The 15,147-nt window shown below is 55.4% G+C and overlaps 1 protein-coding gene across 2 annotated transcripts in view; it reads right to left on the minus strand.

Annotated features, from left to right (window-relative positions):
* Window positions 1-15,147, minus strand: part of RET (ret proto-oncogene) — a 51,963-nt gene that overhangs the window by 16,401 nt on the left and 20,415 nt on the right. For both annotated transcript variants that reach the window (XM_081569172.1, XM_081569173.1), the window contains exons 2-10: window positions 13,944-14,207; window positions 11,825-12,112; window positions 9,214-9,455; window positions 7,727-7,922; window positions 6,204-6,403; window positions 3,818-4,076; window positions 2,980-3,105; window positions 1,373-1,483; window positions 435-557 (exon numbers count right to left, since the gene is read on the minus strand). In XM_081569172.1, the coding sequence (XP_081425298.1) occupies window positions 435-557; window positions 1,373-1,483; window positions 2,980-3,105; window positions 3,818-4,076; window positions 6,204-6,403; window positions 7,727-7,922; window positions 9,214-9,455; window positions 11,825-12,112; window positions 13,944-14,207 (1,809 nt within the window). The remainder of the gene's footprint in view (window positions 1-434; window positions 558-1,372; window positions 1,484-2,979; window positions 3,106-3,817; window positions 4,077-6,203; window positions 6,404-7,726; window positions 7,923-9,213; window positions 9,456-11,824; window positions 12,113-13,943; window positions 14,208-15,147) is intronic.

A 15,147-nucleotide genomic window follows, 5' to 3' on the forward strand; every position in this document is an offset into this window, starting at 1 on the left:
AGCTGGCCAATGCCACAGGCCCAGGAAAGGCTCTACACAGGGACAGTCTGAGGAGATGCTGAGTGATTTGGTGGAAGAGCTAATTTTCCAGTCCAATCTTTATTATAGAACTTAAGGCCAGGGAATTCTTTGGTGGTCCAGCGGTTAGGACAGGGAGCTTTCACTGCCATGGCCAGGATTCAATCCCTGGTCAGGAAACTAAGATCCCACAAGCCTTGCAAAAAAAAAAAAAACAAGCAACTTCGGGCCACAGGGCAGTCTTAGTAGCCCTGAGCCAGCTCCTTGTCTGCACACATGGGGGAACCAAGTCCCCAGGGAAGGAGGAAACCCTCCTAGGTTTCTCTTCCCTCTTGCAATCTTCTCCCTTGCTCTCTGGAGGCTCAGGGAGGCGTGGGGACCCCAGCCAGCTGTGAGCACCCCCTCGCTCAACGCACCCTGGCTGTCCTCCGGCTCGCAGAAGCACTTCTTCTCCTCAGGGAAGCAGTTGCAGATACCGAAGCCAGCTTTAATCCCCCGGCGCTCCCCAGGCTCGTGCCCACCAATGATGCTGCCGCCCCCTGGGGACAGACACAACACACTCAGCAGCCCACTCTCAGCCTCCAGGGGGACCTGGCCAGCCAGGACTACCAGACAGGATCATGAGAGGCCCCTCCCCACCTGATGTCAGCACTCTCAGGCCCAGGGAGCACAGTGAGCTCAGAAGTCTGGGTCACCCTGGGCAGAAGCCTCAGCATGCATGCGTGTGTGCTAAGTCGCTTCAGTCGTGTCAACTCTTTGCAGCACTATGAACTGTAGCCCACCAAGCTCCTCTGTCCGTGAGATTCTCCAGGCAAAAATACTGGAGTGGGTCGCCAGGCCCTTCTTCAGGGGATCTTCCCGATCCAGGCATCAAACCCGCGTATCTCCTGCATTAGCAGGCAGGTTTCTTTACCACTAGCGCCATCTGGGAAGCCCCTGTTGCAGCATGATGGGCCCCCAAGCCAGCTCCCTGGCCACATCGGGTGAGAGGAGGAACCTACAGGCTAGCCTGGGCCCCGGCCAAGGTTCACACTTGGTTACTTTTCAGAAGCAGAAAGGGGGCAGCGGGGGCAGCTGGGAGTCGGCAAAACAGGGGACAGGGAGTCGTGCCCCATGAGTTGGCCAGGGCAACACTGGAGAGTGTGGATCAAGCCAGTAAGCTCTAGATTTGGAGGAGGAGTGCCTTTATTCAAACAAAATGTTAGGAAAGGGCTCAGCACTCAAACCCCAGGAATTCGGCTGGTCTGGCTGAAGCGCAGGTGAGAGTCCAAGTCCCTTTAGCTTGTTATTCCCCCCCACCCATCCAGGCTCCTGCTCGCTCAGGTTCACCATGCAGGCTCATCGGGCTGCTTACGAAGGCAGTCCTGGGGGCAGATGTTGGGGTCTCTGCTCTCCACGGCGTCACAGTGGCCATCGGGGCAGGTCCGGATGCTGGGGGAGCAGGTGGAGAAGTTCCTGGTGATCCCTACGACACAGAGCGGGCAGTTATGACGACAAGGGAGCAGCTGCCCTGTTCGGACTGCAGAGCCAGGAGAATCGCATCCCAGGGCCTTCCAGGTCAACCCTGTACCCCACCCCATCCCCTGCAAGGAAGAGCAAACAGATCTAAGGAGAGAAGAACCACACACAGAGCTGCACCAGCAGGGCATCCTTGAGGTACAGGGCAGCCAGGATGGTGAGGGCCAGAGGAGCCAGGCAGTCCCAGAGCTGTGCCAGGCTCACATCAGAGAGGCTAGAGAGACCAGACGAGGCTGGGACCCTCTCCAGGCCGCACTGTGGGTGGAACCTTCATATTGGCGGGCCCAGCTGGCAGCCAGTTGCTGTCCACACCCAAGCCTGCTCAGGTCCCTCCTATTTGGGTCCATGTCCCCTGGGCTGGGACCTCCCGGGTAGAGACTCTCTGAAGACCATTTTGGATATTTTGAATTATTTTAAGGTGTGTGTTTTCATGAAGTAAAGCCAACTATAAATGACGTGTCAACAGTGTAGCCTACTTTAATTCCTCTACTTCTTGGATGCACAGTAATATTACCAAGAGATCTTCGAAAAGGGTCTGTGAACTATGTGTCTAAAAGCATTGGGCGAATGCGGGGAAGAGTGGGGAGAAGGGATAGGCAGGGAGTTTGGGATATATACGTACACACGCTATATTTAAAATAACCAACAAGAACCTACTGTATAGCACATGGAACTCTGCTCAATATTCTATAAAAATCTCAATGGAAAAAGAATTCGAAAAAGAATATATACATGTATATGTGTAACTGAATCACTATGCTGTATACTGGAAACTAACATAACGTTGTTCATCAACTATGCCATAAAAAGTTAAAAAAAAAAAAGAAGGCTTTGGGTGAATATAGTGGCTCAGATAGTAGAGTCTGCCTGCCATGCTGGAGACCTGGGTTCGATCTCTGGCTTGGGACAATCCCTGGAGAAGGAAATGGCTACCACTCCAGTATTCTTGTCAGAATTCCATGGACAGAGGAGCCTGGTGGGCTACAGCCCATGGAGTCTCAAAAAGTCAGACACGAGTGAGCGACTAACACTTTCACATTCACAACTGCACGTGCATTTTTGTGTATATGGGTAGAGAAATGGATATATACGTGTTAATTACCATCTGGTTTAGGCACCAAATCAGAAATTTAGAATTTTAGAATAAAGTAAAAAGAAAGCACACATTTCAACTTTGCCCCCGACCTTCTCAAGTCTAGAGTGAGTTCAGCCTCAGGCACCTGTGATCGCATCGGCGATCAACAGTTGGAAAGCTCTCTGCTCCCTGTGCTCGTGACCACCCTCTCCCGGCGTCAGGAGCCACAGCAGGGAGCAAGCACAGGGAAAGACTCAGTGGGCAGGGTTGGGAGGTGTCACAGAGGCTGGCAGGGCCCGCACGCACAGACCCCACTCCCACTCAGCCCTCATCACCCTCCCCACTGCCTGGCTCCACCCAGGGCCTACCTTTGCCGTCTCCCTGTCTCCACTCGCACCTGCCTGTCAGAGAGCCCAGGCCGCCACATTCCTCACATTCGGGCCGCCTCTTGCTGACCGCGCAGGACAGGGGGCAGCCAGGCTCCTCAGGCACGTCTAGGGGTGGCAGAAAGCAGTCATGGGGGGCCAGCCTGCCACGGGCACCCATGGGTGCAGGCAGCACTGGCTGAGCTGTCCCCATGAGTTGAGCCCAGAGGGGAGGCAGTCACTAAACTCTGGGGGCGCAGGGTAGTGAGGGGGCTGCTGGGGGAGGGGTGGCATCACAGTCACACAGCGGGGGCAGCTAGGGGGCTGAGTATGGAGTGGGGATGGGAGGTGGCCAGACTCAGCCAAGGACACACAGGACACCCAGTTAAACCTGAACTTCAGAGAACGGTGAATACCTGCTTTGTGTAAATATGGCCCTAATATCACAGTGACATAGGGGAGTTTGTCTTCTAACACACTGCAAAGGCTGCGTGAGACGTACTTAAGCCACTAAAATTGGTCGTTGTTTACCTGAAATTCACACTCAACCTGGGTCCTATATCGTACCTGGCAGCCCTAAAACAAGTGCAAAGGTAGGACCTGCTGACAGAAGCGATGGGCAGCAGAGGCCACCCACAACGCTGTCACTCTGGACTAAATTGTGTCACACCTCCCCCGTCATCCTTTCAGTGCAGCTGTGCACTCTTTTCTCATCTCACAGAGAAGGAAGCTCAAGGAAACCCGCCGGTCAGTGACGGGGTCTAGGACTGCACCCTTCTACAGGAACAGCCCGAGGCTCTGCCCCATCCACCCTGACTCTTCCCGCAGCCAGGGCACTCACACATCCCTTCCACGGTAACGAGCAGCGGGGCCTGGGCTTGCTGGCGGGTTGGTCTCTCAGCAGCCACCACCGTGTATTGGAGCTGGGCACACTCAGGCCGCTGCAGGGCCTCCGTGTCATTCACGAACAGGGTCCCCGAGGTGTCCTCGGCTGAGGTGACCATCCCCAGGGCGCTGCAGTTGGCACTGGAGGGCTGCAGCCTGTACTGCACTTGGATGCCGCTGAACTCCTGGCAGTTTTCCACGCAGACTTTCCCGATCTAGGCATGGGATCACGGAACCCTTAGCCAGGTGGCTGGACCACCTGGGACAGTGGCTGGAGGGGCTTTGTACCAGCTTGAGTCCAAGGACAGTTTCCCACTCAGCCCAGAGATGGCGGCCCCCAACCTCCCCATCCTCCACGACCCTGGAATCTGTAGACCCATGTGCCTGCCTGGCCTGGCCCTCCCCAGACCATGACACCACCCTTCACCCGTTCCTGGGAGCCAGATGTGAAAAGAACACAGGGTACAGGGTACAGGGCTTTGGTTTAGGGGCCTTCCAGGGAGGTGCTTGCTGGCTTGCCCGACTCACTCCTCACTTGCTCACTCATTCAGGCACAGAGGCAGCCTGGATGCCTCCCACACACCTCCCTCTCTTCTGGGCAGGCCTGTCGTGCTCTGGGGACCACTAGGGTCCATCCTTGGTGCCCTGTCCAGGCCACCTGCCTGGTCAGTCAGAGCACAGCACCTGGGCCACAGTTCACACAGCAGGGTTACTGTCCCACCCAGGACCCGGAGCCTCCTAAGACTTGGGCTGGAACCCCTAGGAGAGAAGGGATACTTCTCTAGGGATATCTCGTGGCCACAGTGGTCACTGGGGCCTGGAACTCTCCTTTTCACTCCCTCACCACCCAAGTGGGAGTTAGGGTTGCAGGGGCTTGAGACCAGAAGCTCAAGGCTGAGGGCTGGGGGCCTGGTAGCAGTGGGGGCACAGAGCACCCTGCCTGTAGCCACAGGCCAGGACCTTGCTCAGCCTTGCTCAGGCCCAGGGCAGAGCTAGGCTCCACCAAGCCCACTCCTGATACCACAACAAAACCACCTCCTGGGCTCCGAGCACTTCCTTGTACAAAAGCAGGTTCACTTCCACTTTCTCCTGTGATCCTCAAACTTGCCTAAAGTCATGACCTTCAATTTATAATCATGAATACTAAGGCGGGGGAGCTGGTGAGAGACTGCAGTGTGTGTTAAGGCTGGGCTGGGACTCAGGTCCCTGCACCCTCCTGAGTCCAGGCGCAGGGAAAGACTTAGTGGGCAGGGGTGGGAGGTGTCGCAGAGGCTAGCAGGGCCTGCCCTCACAGACCCCACTCCCACTCAGCCCTCATCACCCTCCCTACTGCCTGGCTCTGCTGACACACCCCTGGCAATGCCTGTGCCCGCCTCAGCCCCCCTGGACACCCCTCAGGCCCCTCTGCTTCATCACCTCTCACTACCCTTGCCCTCTGCCTCCAGGAAAGGCCTGGCGGGGGTGGCAAGTGGGGAGCCTGGCTGTGTCCAAGGGTGGGGCTCTTCTTGTGCTGGGTCCTGAGTGGCTGCCAGGAGTGGAGGGGGCACGGGAACCAACCACAGAAACTGGCAAAGCCACTGTCCTATTTAGGAGATGACCCTAAATGGGACATTCTAAAGGGGACATGGCCACAGCTATGCCATTAGGAGAACGCAGTATGTTAAGTCATATGCTTGCCGTAACTGCAAGTAAACTTTAAAAAGTGCTTCAGAGAAACCTTCTAGAAAGAACTGCACCAAAAGTTTAAACACTGGCTGATATGAGGAAAAGAGATCACTCCTGTCTATCCCTTATATCCTTTTGATGAATTCTTACTACTTTTTTTCCTTTTTTTCTACTTCTAATCACTATTTTCTGATGACAAATGCAAAATAAGCTCTAGCAAACAGACTTGCAGGAAAGTAGAAAGTAGAAGCACTCCCTGTCTTTCCTTGCAGAAATGCCTGTGTTTGCACACTTGGAAATTTCCAGCAATGAAGACTTGGTTTTGAACATATTGAGCCACCTGAGACCAATACTTCTGCAAACTACTTTTCCCACTTCATTCACCAGGAACATCTTTACAAATCGGCATAGATTTACCTGGCACTGCTCTTTCATTAGTAAAAAATGTAAAAATGCCAAGAAGGGAGTGGGTAAAGAGGAGCCCACAAAGCCCACCAGCCCCACTCACGACTGTTCCATTCTCCCACAGCCTTAGCCTCCCTGGCTCTGTGCCTTTTGCTCCCCAGGGCCACTCTGTGTGCTCAGGGAGGGGGTGTCCCCACATGTCCCCCATGTGACCCCGGGGGTCCCTGCTCCTCTGTTCCCCTCCCCAGGCTGGCAAGAGGCCAGGGGCTCACCTGGGCGAAGCGGTGGGCTCGCCTGCTCACCGAGAAGGAGTAGGCACTGGGCAGGTGCAAGCTGACAGGCAGCACAGACACATTGAAGTGGAGGAGGACGACACCCTCCCCCGGGCCCTGGAAGTCTGAGTCGTTGACCAGCACGGCCAGCTGCACAGCCCAGCTCTCCGAGATGGGGAGGCTCCGGTTGAGAACCAGCCCTGCGGGTGGAGGCATGTGATGATGGGCAGGGGCCCTGCGCATGGAGACCACTGCCCCATGCTGCTGCACATCTCCCCTGCAAAGCATTCCCTGGACACATGGGCATACATGTGACAACAGGTACTTCTACCCACATAGTCCACAGACAACAGACCAGGCAAGAGGCACTAAGGTTGAACTATTTTAAACATGAGTCACTGTGCTGAGCTGAGCCCATAAGACCCTCCTCAGCTGGGAGGTAACCTCAGTGAGGTGTCTGTGTGTGTGCATGTGTATGAGAAAGACGTGTGTGAGAGGCAAGCACACACAGGTAAAGACCCACCACCACCACCACCAAGGTCCCAAGAAGACCGTCCTGGCCTGTGAGAACTTCTTGCAACAGCACCAGCCTCCTGTGGACCCTTAGATTCCACAGGCCTCAAGTACCCAGGAGCTTCCACACTCCTGAGCAGTCACTGTGTGCCAAGGCTAAGATCCCCATTTAGTGGAGCACAAAGGAGGTGAGGATCTCTGAGTGCACATGGCGTACAGAGTGAGTGTGCAGAGTAAGGGGCAAGGATGACATTTTCCCTTGCACAGAGCAGAGGTCATCAGAGGCTTGGTGAGGAAGGAGAAGACAGGAAATAGGATCAGGCTAGGCAAAAAGGGGTAAAGGCACCAGTGATCCTGGGTTCCCCAGAAGCAGGCCCCCAAACAAGGATCCAAGCACAAGTGGCATATTTGAAAGGTGATCCTACAAAACACAGGCAGGAGAGCAGGCGAGGGAGGCAGGGAGGTTTGGCAACTGATGGGGACACCCTATTCTGCAGGTGAGCCCTGAGGGCACATGGTGCTTAGCCCTGAGGGTGGGCACATTTCAGAAGCCAGACAGGACAATCATCCCAGAACCCTCCAACCTGAGGGCACAAAGCTGCTACTGGACATCAACTCCTGTTAGTGGAGAGTTGTTGGTGGTGGGGGTCAAGGATCCCTGGGCACTTGGGCACCTAGGAGGTGGTACAGCTGGTGCCAGGGGCCAGAGGGAGACACGTGTTGCAATGAGCCCTGGCGTGGTCAGCACAGGGTAGTGTGTTGGGGTCCTGCCAGGGTCGCCCTCAGCCTAGGGGCAGTTCAGGGAGAAAGGACAGCCTGTAAACACCCACCAAGGTGGCCAAGGTGAGCCCAGCAGAAACAAAGGCTGGGAAGAGGGTTGGAAGGGGTGGCCACCTGGGGCTGAGAGGGCCAGGACAGGTGTCTATGTGTGCAGGGTGCTACCCTGCCCAAGGAGAGCGGGCTGCCAGTTCCCCAGGGGGCCCTGTCAGGCCACACTGGTCCCCTCTTACTGTAGTCATGCACGGTTGCCCGCACAAAGCTGCCGTTGGCCTGGGTCAAGGTCTCATTGGGCGCGTGCTCCACTCGGAAGGTCCGGAGGGCCTTGGCATCTCCAGAGAGCAGCGTGTTCGTGTACCGTCTCAGGAGCTCCCCGGAGGCTGGCACCACGTCTGCATCGAAGACACGTAATGTGGCTACCACTGTGCCCTGCAAAGAATATGGGGGCCAGTCAGGGCCCCGAAAGCCAGAGCCCATAGGAGGGCACGTGCCCCACAGGTGGATCAGGTGTGTATGGTCAGAGCTGGCTCCAGGGGCAGACTGATCGGGGTTCAAGCTGAAAGGGACCCCCAGCCAGCCTGCTTGTCACCCTTCCTGGGCCACTGCACCTCACCGCTGCAACAGGTATGATGGTACCTCCAAACTTCCCATGATTATGGGTTAGAACACACGCCCTGGTGCTCTGTGGAAGACCTCCTTCAGGTCCCCACAGTGCAGAGCAGGCATCCCCCACTCTCCTTCGAGGAAGCTGGGCCCCGCACAGTAGAGTTAGCTCAGTGTCATGTAGTGACAGATGACAGAGCTGGGACCTCAGCACAGTGTCCACCAGAATGCTCTCCTAAAGCTTCTTCTGTACCCCAGGCTGAATGGGGTCATGAGGGGGAGTTCTGAGTAAAGTCACAGGTCATCTCTGCTTTCACTACTGACCAGGCTCCACAGTGTCACCATGGAGCTGCCCTGCCAGGCTCATGAGACATTTTTCTATGCCATGTGCCTTCCTCCTGCTCATCCATCCATCAAACCTGCTCCAGGGGTGCCCAGAGAAGCAGGCAACCACCACATATCCGACCCCCACCCTCCCCTTGCTCCCGCCAGCCTACCGGCTGCAGGACAGCCCAGGGCCCAGCAGGTGGCAGTCACGTTGCGCCTGCGCGGGCCAGAGGAAGGCGGGGCCCCGATGGACGGGGCGGCGCAGGGACATCCCTGCCAGATCCACTGGCCTGACTTCCTCCACTCCGGGGTACCCGCCCTGAACTCACTGGCCCTCCCTTGAGGGGCTGACAGCCCGAAGAAGGGAACGCCCTCCCGGCAGATGTCCTCTCTGTCTCCTTGGGGCAGTGCGCCCGCCTGTACAGCAGCACAGTTGCGCCCCTCTGATGTGAGCCCTGCTGGTTGAGTCAAAGGCTGGGCACCCTTACCCCCAACCCCACGGGCACCCCACCTCCCCTTCCCCCCGCCCGCCTCCCAGGGCAGGGGTCAGCTCGGTGCCAGCAGGGCTGGTCCTCTCTTCTCCTCAGTTGTCCTGGAAACCGACAAAACCCCAACAGACAGACTTATGTACAAATGAAAGACAAATAACTGGAGTGATGGTTAGCCACATGTCTGGATGGCTAGGATGGACAGCTGAATAGACCAAGGAGCAAATGACGAATGGAGGGACCCAGATGCCCAACAGAGAGACGACAGACACTAGACAAGCACCAGACAAACGCATAGGCACCTCCTTCCGCTTGAACTCCACCACGGCGCTGGCGCTGTCGACGCCCCCGAGGAAGGTGGGCGCAGAGTCGTCCTCGTCGTACACGGTCACGGGGAAGGGCACCATCACCTCCTCCTCGCGCGCGCCCACGTGAACCGTGCACGCGGCCACCAGCTCATACTTCTCCCGCTGCTCGCGGTCCAGGGCCCAGCGCGTGCTCACCTCCAGGCTGTCCGGATCGCAGCGGAAAGGCAGACTCTCACCTGAGCACCAAGCAGACCAGCAACCCCGGGATGACCCCGAGCTGCAGGGAGGGGGAGCTGCCTTCCTCAGGGGCCCACAGGGAGCAGTGCACAAAAGGAGACAGAGCTGGGGTGCACGCTGGCCCTGGGCCACAGCCCCTCTTCAGTTCCACAGTGGAGCACAGCTTCCATGCACAGTTTGCAGTGAAGAGTGTGCTCTGAGCATCACTGTGCCTACAGCCTGCACTGGTGCTGAGGGAAGAGCCGGGACCAGAAGGTCTGCCTCAGGTCCTCAACCTGATCACCTAGGAGGGGCACACCCCTTTACACACCCTCCCTGCCTCCTCTGTGGCGAGGGCTGGCACTAGTCAGGCTGCAGGCCCAGAGATCCAGCTCCTAGCGTTTGCTGGTTTTCGAAAAACTGTTAGGAATTTTCTTAACTGTGGAAGCAAGACATGCTCATTTTAGAGAATGTGAGAAAAAAGCCACAATTCCACCACTTGAAAACCAACATGGGGGACATTTGGTGTGATTTCATGTTAACACACAAATATTTCTGACTGCCTGGTTTGGATCCCTGCCCTATACACCTGCAGGCTACATGGCCTGAGGCTGATGGTTCTGTCTCTTTGTGCTTCAGTTTCCTCACCAGAAGATGAAGTGAAGTGAAAGTTGCTCAGTCATGTCTGACTCTTTGCGACTCCATGGACTATACAGTCCATGGAATTCTCCAGGCCAGAATATTGGAGTGGGTAGCTGTTCCCTTCTCCAGGGGGTGTCTCCAACCCAGGGATCGAACCCAGGTCTCCCACACTGCAGGCGGATTCTCTATAAGCTAAGCCACCAGGGAAGCCCCAGAAGATGAGATGCTGTGTGTGTTCGTGGCCAGACACTGCTGTTAAGTTCAATGACTCACTGCAACCTGGTGGGAGGACCAGTAATAACAACATACTCTTCAACCCAAGCCTGTCCTGGAATTCATCCTCCAGAAATGACCCAGAAAGGGGGAAAAGCTGAAGGCTTGAAGGTCAACAGTGACCACCCCATAGCCATCCTCAGGAGGGTTGTCAACTCCACTTGGTGGAAAATCACATCAGAGCCACATATTACATGTGAATTACACGTTTCCCTCTATTGCTTATGGTTACAAAAACAGCTTTTATTTTTCTTTTAAGTGAAAAAGGCAGCACACTAAACAATAGGCTTTGGGGACAATTTTGTACAAAGACATCCATCCCTGTGGCAGGATAAATGAAAGGACTCTGGAAGTGTGAGTGACTACTTTCCTTACACTACTGAGGTTTCCTCTAACGTTATGACCATGTGTGGGTGCCATCAACCTCGTGGGAATCCAGGCTTCATAGCCGTCCAGCATAGTAAGTGTGCCCTTTACGTCCCCTTTAAACTGTCTAATGGCACCTCACACATGGCGGCTCAGTTGCCTTCTCTCATCTCCACTCGAATCCAGTGCCCTTCCCCTACCCCATATCCATGTGGCCTCCCCAGGGCCATCATGTGGTAGGACCATCTTGTGACAAGGTCCACTGTCCTTACAGTGGCTCAGGCGGAATCCTGGAACCATGCTTGGTCACCTCGTGAATCTCTCAACACCCCACATTCAACTCCCCAGGAAATCTTGCTGGATCTTCCTACAAAAACATGCCCAGAACCTGCCTGCTTCTTGGAAGCCTAAAGGCTTCCACCCTCAACCCCAGTCCTCATCCTCTCACTCAAAGATTTCTCCTGCCTCTTAATTGTTTTCCTGCTTCCTCCGAACCACTCACCCCAAATCATTTCTAACACATCAGCCAGACTAGCCTTTTAAAGGGAAGTTATATCCTGTCAATGACACTCTCTCCCTCTACCCCCGCAAACACCTTCTACGGCTCCCTAGTCCCCTCACCAGGAAGTCCTGCCCCCTGCCTTGAATTTTTCTGCCCTCAGCAGCCTCTGCCCTCCCCTCCAGCTACACTCCCCCCTTGGCACTTTCAAAGGAGCTCACCCTACTTGCTGGGCACCCTCCTTTACCCTGCTCCAGCCACCTGACTTGGGACAGTGGTCTCCACCACTCTATGCCCTCTCAGCTTTACCTCCCACCTAGTCCCTTCAGAGGCCACCCAACGTCCTTAGCACCTGTGTGGTCTCCACCTGCCACGGGCATGGAAGGTCCAGACAGGCAGGATTTGGGCCTGAATTGTTCACTGTTTCATCTTTGGTCCCTAGAACCATGCCTGGCCTGTGGCCAGCATACATGAGATACATGAGGACCTCTGAATGAAAGGATGATGGGGTGGTGCAGAGTCAACCTGGATGGCTCATGTAGAGGAACCGCAGCGCCATGCCTGGCACTCAGCAGGCATCGAGGAAGGCTCCATGCCGCTGGCACTCACCTCCCAGGAGCCTGTAGGTCACGCTGACGTTGGGGCAGAGGAACTGCACGGGCAGCAGGCGGAACTGGTGGAAGGTGCCGGGGGGCCTGTTCTCCCGGATGCGGAAGGACAGGCCTGACTCGGGGAAGCAGAGCTCCCGGGGTTTGAGGGCGCCGCAAGCCGGGAAGGAGGCATTGATGACGGAGAAGTATACTCGGGCACAGCCTGGCCACTGGCACTCGCCCTCACGAAGGGACGTGGGTGACAGGAAGACCCGGAGATAGATGGTAAGCAGCGGGAAGCCGCCGTCTGCAGAGAGACAAGTCAGGCCCCGCTGGGGCATCAGCCACACCTGCCCAGCTGGGACCTGAATGGGGAGAGGGCAGGAGTTCCGGGCTGGTGCAAAGCCTAGTCCTCACCAAGGGCCACAGGGCTCTGCTGGGCACCCTGCCCTGGCCCCCATCTCCTGCTTGCCCCCTACGGCCCTGGATTTGGGATCTGGCAGCCTCAGGGCCCTGTGGTTCCGCTCCCTTATCCTGAGGGTGCCTCACAGGCCCACCTCTCTGGTTATTCCAAGTCTCAGTTCAAATACCCTTCCTAAGAGAGGTGCCCTGAGCCCTGGGTCTAAGATGGAGCGCTTCCCCAAGGCGGGCTCTTGGCACCTCAGGCGACCTCCCTTCTCTCCCTTCTCTCCCTTCTCTCCCTCACCCACTGCCCCAGGCACTTTCTTTTCTCACTTTTAAAAACACTACAGGGGTGGGATTGGGTGGGAGGTGGGAGAGAGGTTCAAGGGAGAGGGGACATATGTATACCTATGGCTGACTCATTGTGCTATACGGCAGAAGCCAACACAATATTGTAAAGTAATTATCCCTCAATTAAAAATAAATAAAAATAAAATAACTTAATTCTATTCTATTTTTGGCCGTGTTGCTGTTTGTGATATCTTAGTTCCCTGACCAGGGACTGAACCCAGGACCTCAACAATGAAACTGCAGAGTCCTAACCACTGGACCACCAGGGAATTCCATCCCACCCCTGCAGAGACACAGACTTCCCCAGCACCTAGAGAGGGGATTTCTGGCAAGTTCCATCATGGAGGCACCATAGTAACCCCCCTCCAACCTGTCTGGATCTCAGCTGGGGCAGGGGCTCTTCCTGGGCCTTCTATCTCAGCCCTAGGGAAGTGCCCCCCGCCCACATCTGCTCCTCCCATAGTCATCAGTTCTCTGCTTCTTACTAGCCTGCCTGTTGCTCCAGTCCCCTGCTGTGGTTAATAATTCTCCATATAAACTTTCTCTGTTCTAATTACCATGATTTCTCTCCTGACTAGAGCTTGCAGGTACATGAGGCCACTCTCCAATCACGAACAGAACAGGCCTCCTATGAAACTCAGACCCTCGGCAAATTCCACTCTGACAGTACTGTTCACAGCACAATGCTTGCCTCTCAGCACTCACAGGAGCTCAGGGCTGACGTGAGGGTGCAGGGAGGCCATGTCTATGGAGCAGGAGGTGGGGTTCTCATCACCATTTGGTACCACAAGGCAGAACTCTGCTCCACAAACACCCTCCTCCCAGTACCAGGGTCACACGTGGCCTTCACTCCAGCTTGGAACCCTGCTCTGAGGAGCCAGCCAGGCCTTCCTCCTGCTCCACTTTCCTCCCTGGCACCAGGCCCCAGTCCTCACCAGGTGCCAAGGGCAGCCTGCTGCTGATGGTAAGGTGGGCTTTCCGTGCGAACAGCTGCTTCTCCACCAAGTTCCAGATCATCCGCTAAATCAAGATCCTGGGATTTTTCTAGCCTTTCTTAACTCTTCTCTCATAACCCCACATCTCTGTTAATCCAACAGGAAAAGACATTTGGAGCCAGCACAGAGAGAGCCCCTCAAGTCCTACCCGTAAGTTGTCCAAAATCCCAACAGCCTCAGAAGACCTGAGGGTCATCAGTAGTCCCCAAACTCATCCTGACTCCCTCACGGGCTGGTCAGAGAGGCAGGCCAGCCCCATCTCACTCCCTCCACTCTTACACAGTAGGAGTCGTAGGAGCTATGTGATGGGCACTAAGGAAGGCCAAGGCAAGGGCGGGGCGGGGCGTGGGTAACAGGTGTATGGGGGTGGGGTCAGGGCCGCCCCCTTACTGCGGATGTTGAGCTTCTCCCAGGAGCTGTGGTCCAGGCTCTGGTTAAGGTAGAGAAGCCCCGTGTCCTCCTGGATGCGGACCCAGTCGTTCTCGTGCAGCCGCGTGCGGTAGGCGCCATAGAGATGCTGGCCCAGGCGGAAACTGGGCACCTCCTCTGGCACGTCCCGCAGGGCGTGGACATAGAGCAGGGGCGTGCCGGCCGGCTGATCCACGTATAGCTTCTCCCAGTAAGCGTCCCTGGAGAAGTAGAGTCCCAGTGGGGCTGTGGGAGGCAGGGAAACACGTGAGGGAGGGAGGGAGGGACGACCCCGGTGATGGTAAGGGCAGAGCCCAGCAGCCCTCCCAGGCAGATCAGCTTTCCCAGTGGCTTGACTTCACATTTTAGTAATAGCTTCCTTATGGGCCAAAAAAGAAAACTTCACTAATTTAAAATTCTGATATATGTAGGTCTTTCTCATCTGTAGTCCTAAGAACATCAACACACAGTTATCTGTATAGCTAAACACTAGCTGCAAATACACTGCTTTAAAACAGAAAAAGGAGGAAGTGAGGAAGCATAAACAGTTGCAATATCATCCTCAATTACCCGAGATAGATAAGCACATAAACCACTCGGCTTTCACCCAGGCTTCTGAGCAAATCACCTGGAGCCAGAGTTTTCAAGTGTACAAGCCGCTGCCAGACAAGCAGAGCAGGCAGGGGTCCCCAAAGATGAACTAGAGCACTTAATAAGTAACAACGTGCGTGTGTGCTAAGTTGCTTCAGTCATGTCCGATTCTTTGTAACCCTAAGGACTACAGCCCTCCAGGCTCCTCTGTCCTTGGAATTCTCCAGACAAGAATACTGGAGTGGGTTGCCATGCCCTTCTTTAAGAGATCTTACTGACCCAGGGATCGAACCTGCGTCACTTATACCTCCTGCATTGGCAGGTGGGTTCTTTACCACTAGTGCCACCTGGGAAGCCCCTATAAGTAACAAAATCTTTATCTAAAGTCAAATACGCTCCTACCATAGTACCGAAAAATTCCACTCCATTTATCAGAAAAATGAAAACATATGTCTGTCAAGTGACTTGTTCACAAATGCTGGGGTTATCCACAGAGCCAAGAACTGGAAAGAACCCAGATGTGCTCCAGCAGGTGATCAGATAACTGTGGTCCATCACACCACGGAACCCTATGCAGTCAGGACGGGGTACAAAC

Source organism: Giraffa tippelskirchi, chromosome 2 (assembly GCF_054371585.1).
Source record: "Giraffa tippelskirchi isolate mGirTip1 chromosome 2, T2T-mGirTip1v1.2.pri, whole genome shotgun sequence".
NCBI classification, from domain to species: domain Eukaryota; kingdom Metazoa; phylum Chordata; class Mammalia; order Artiodactyla; family Giraffidae; genus Giraffa; species Giraffa tippelskirchi.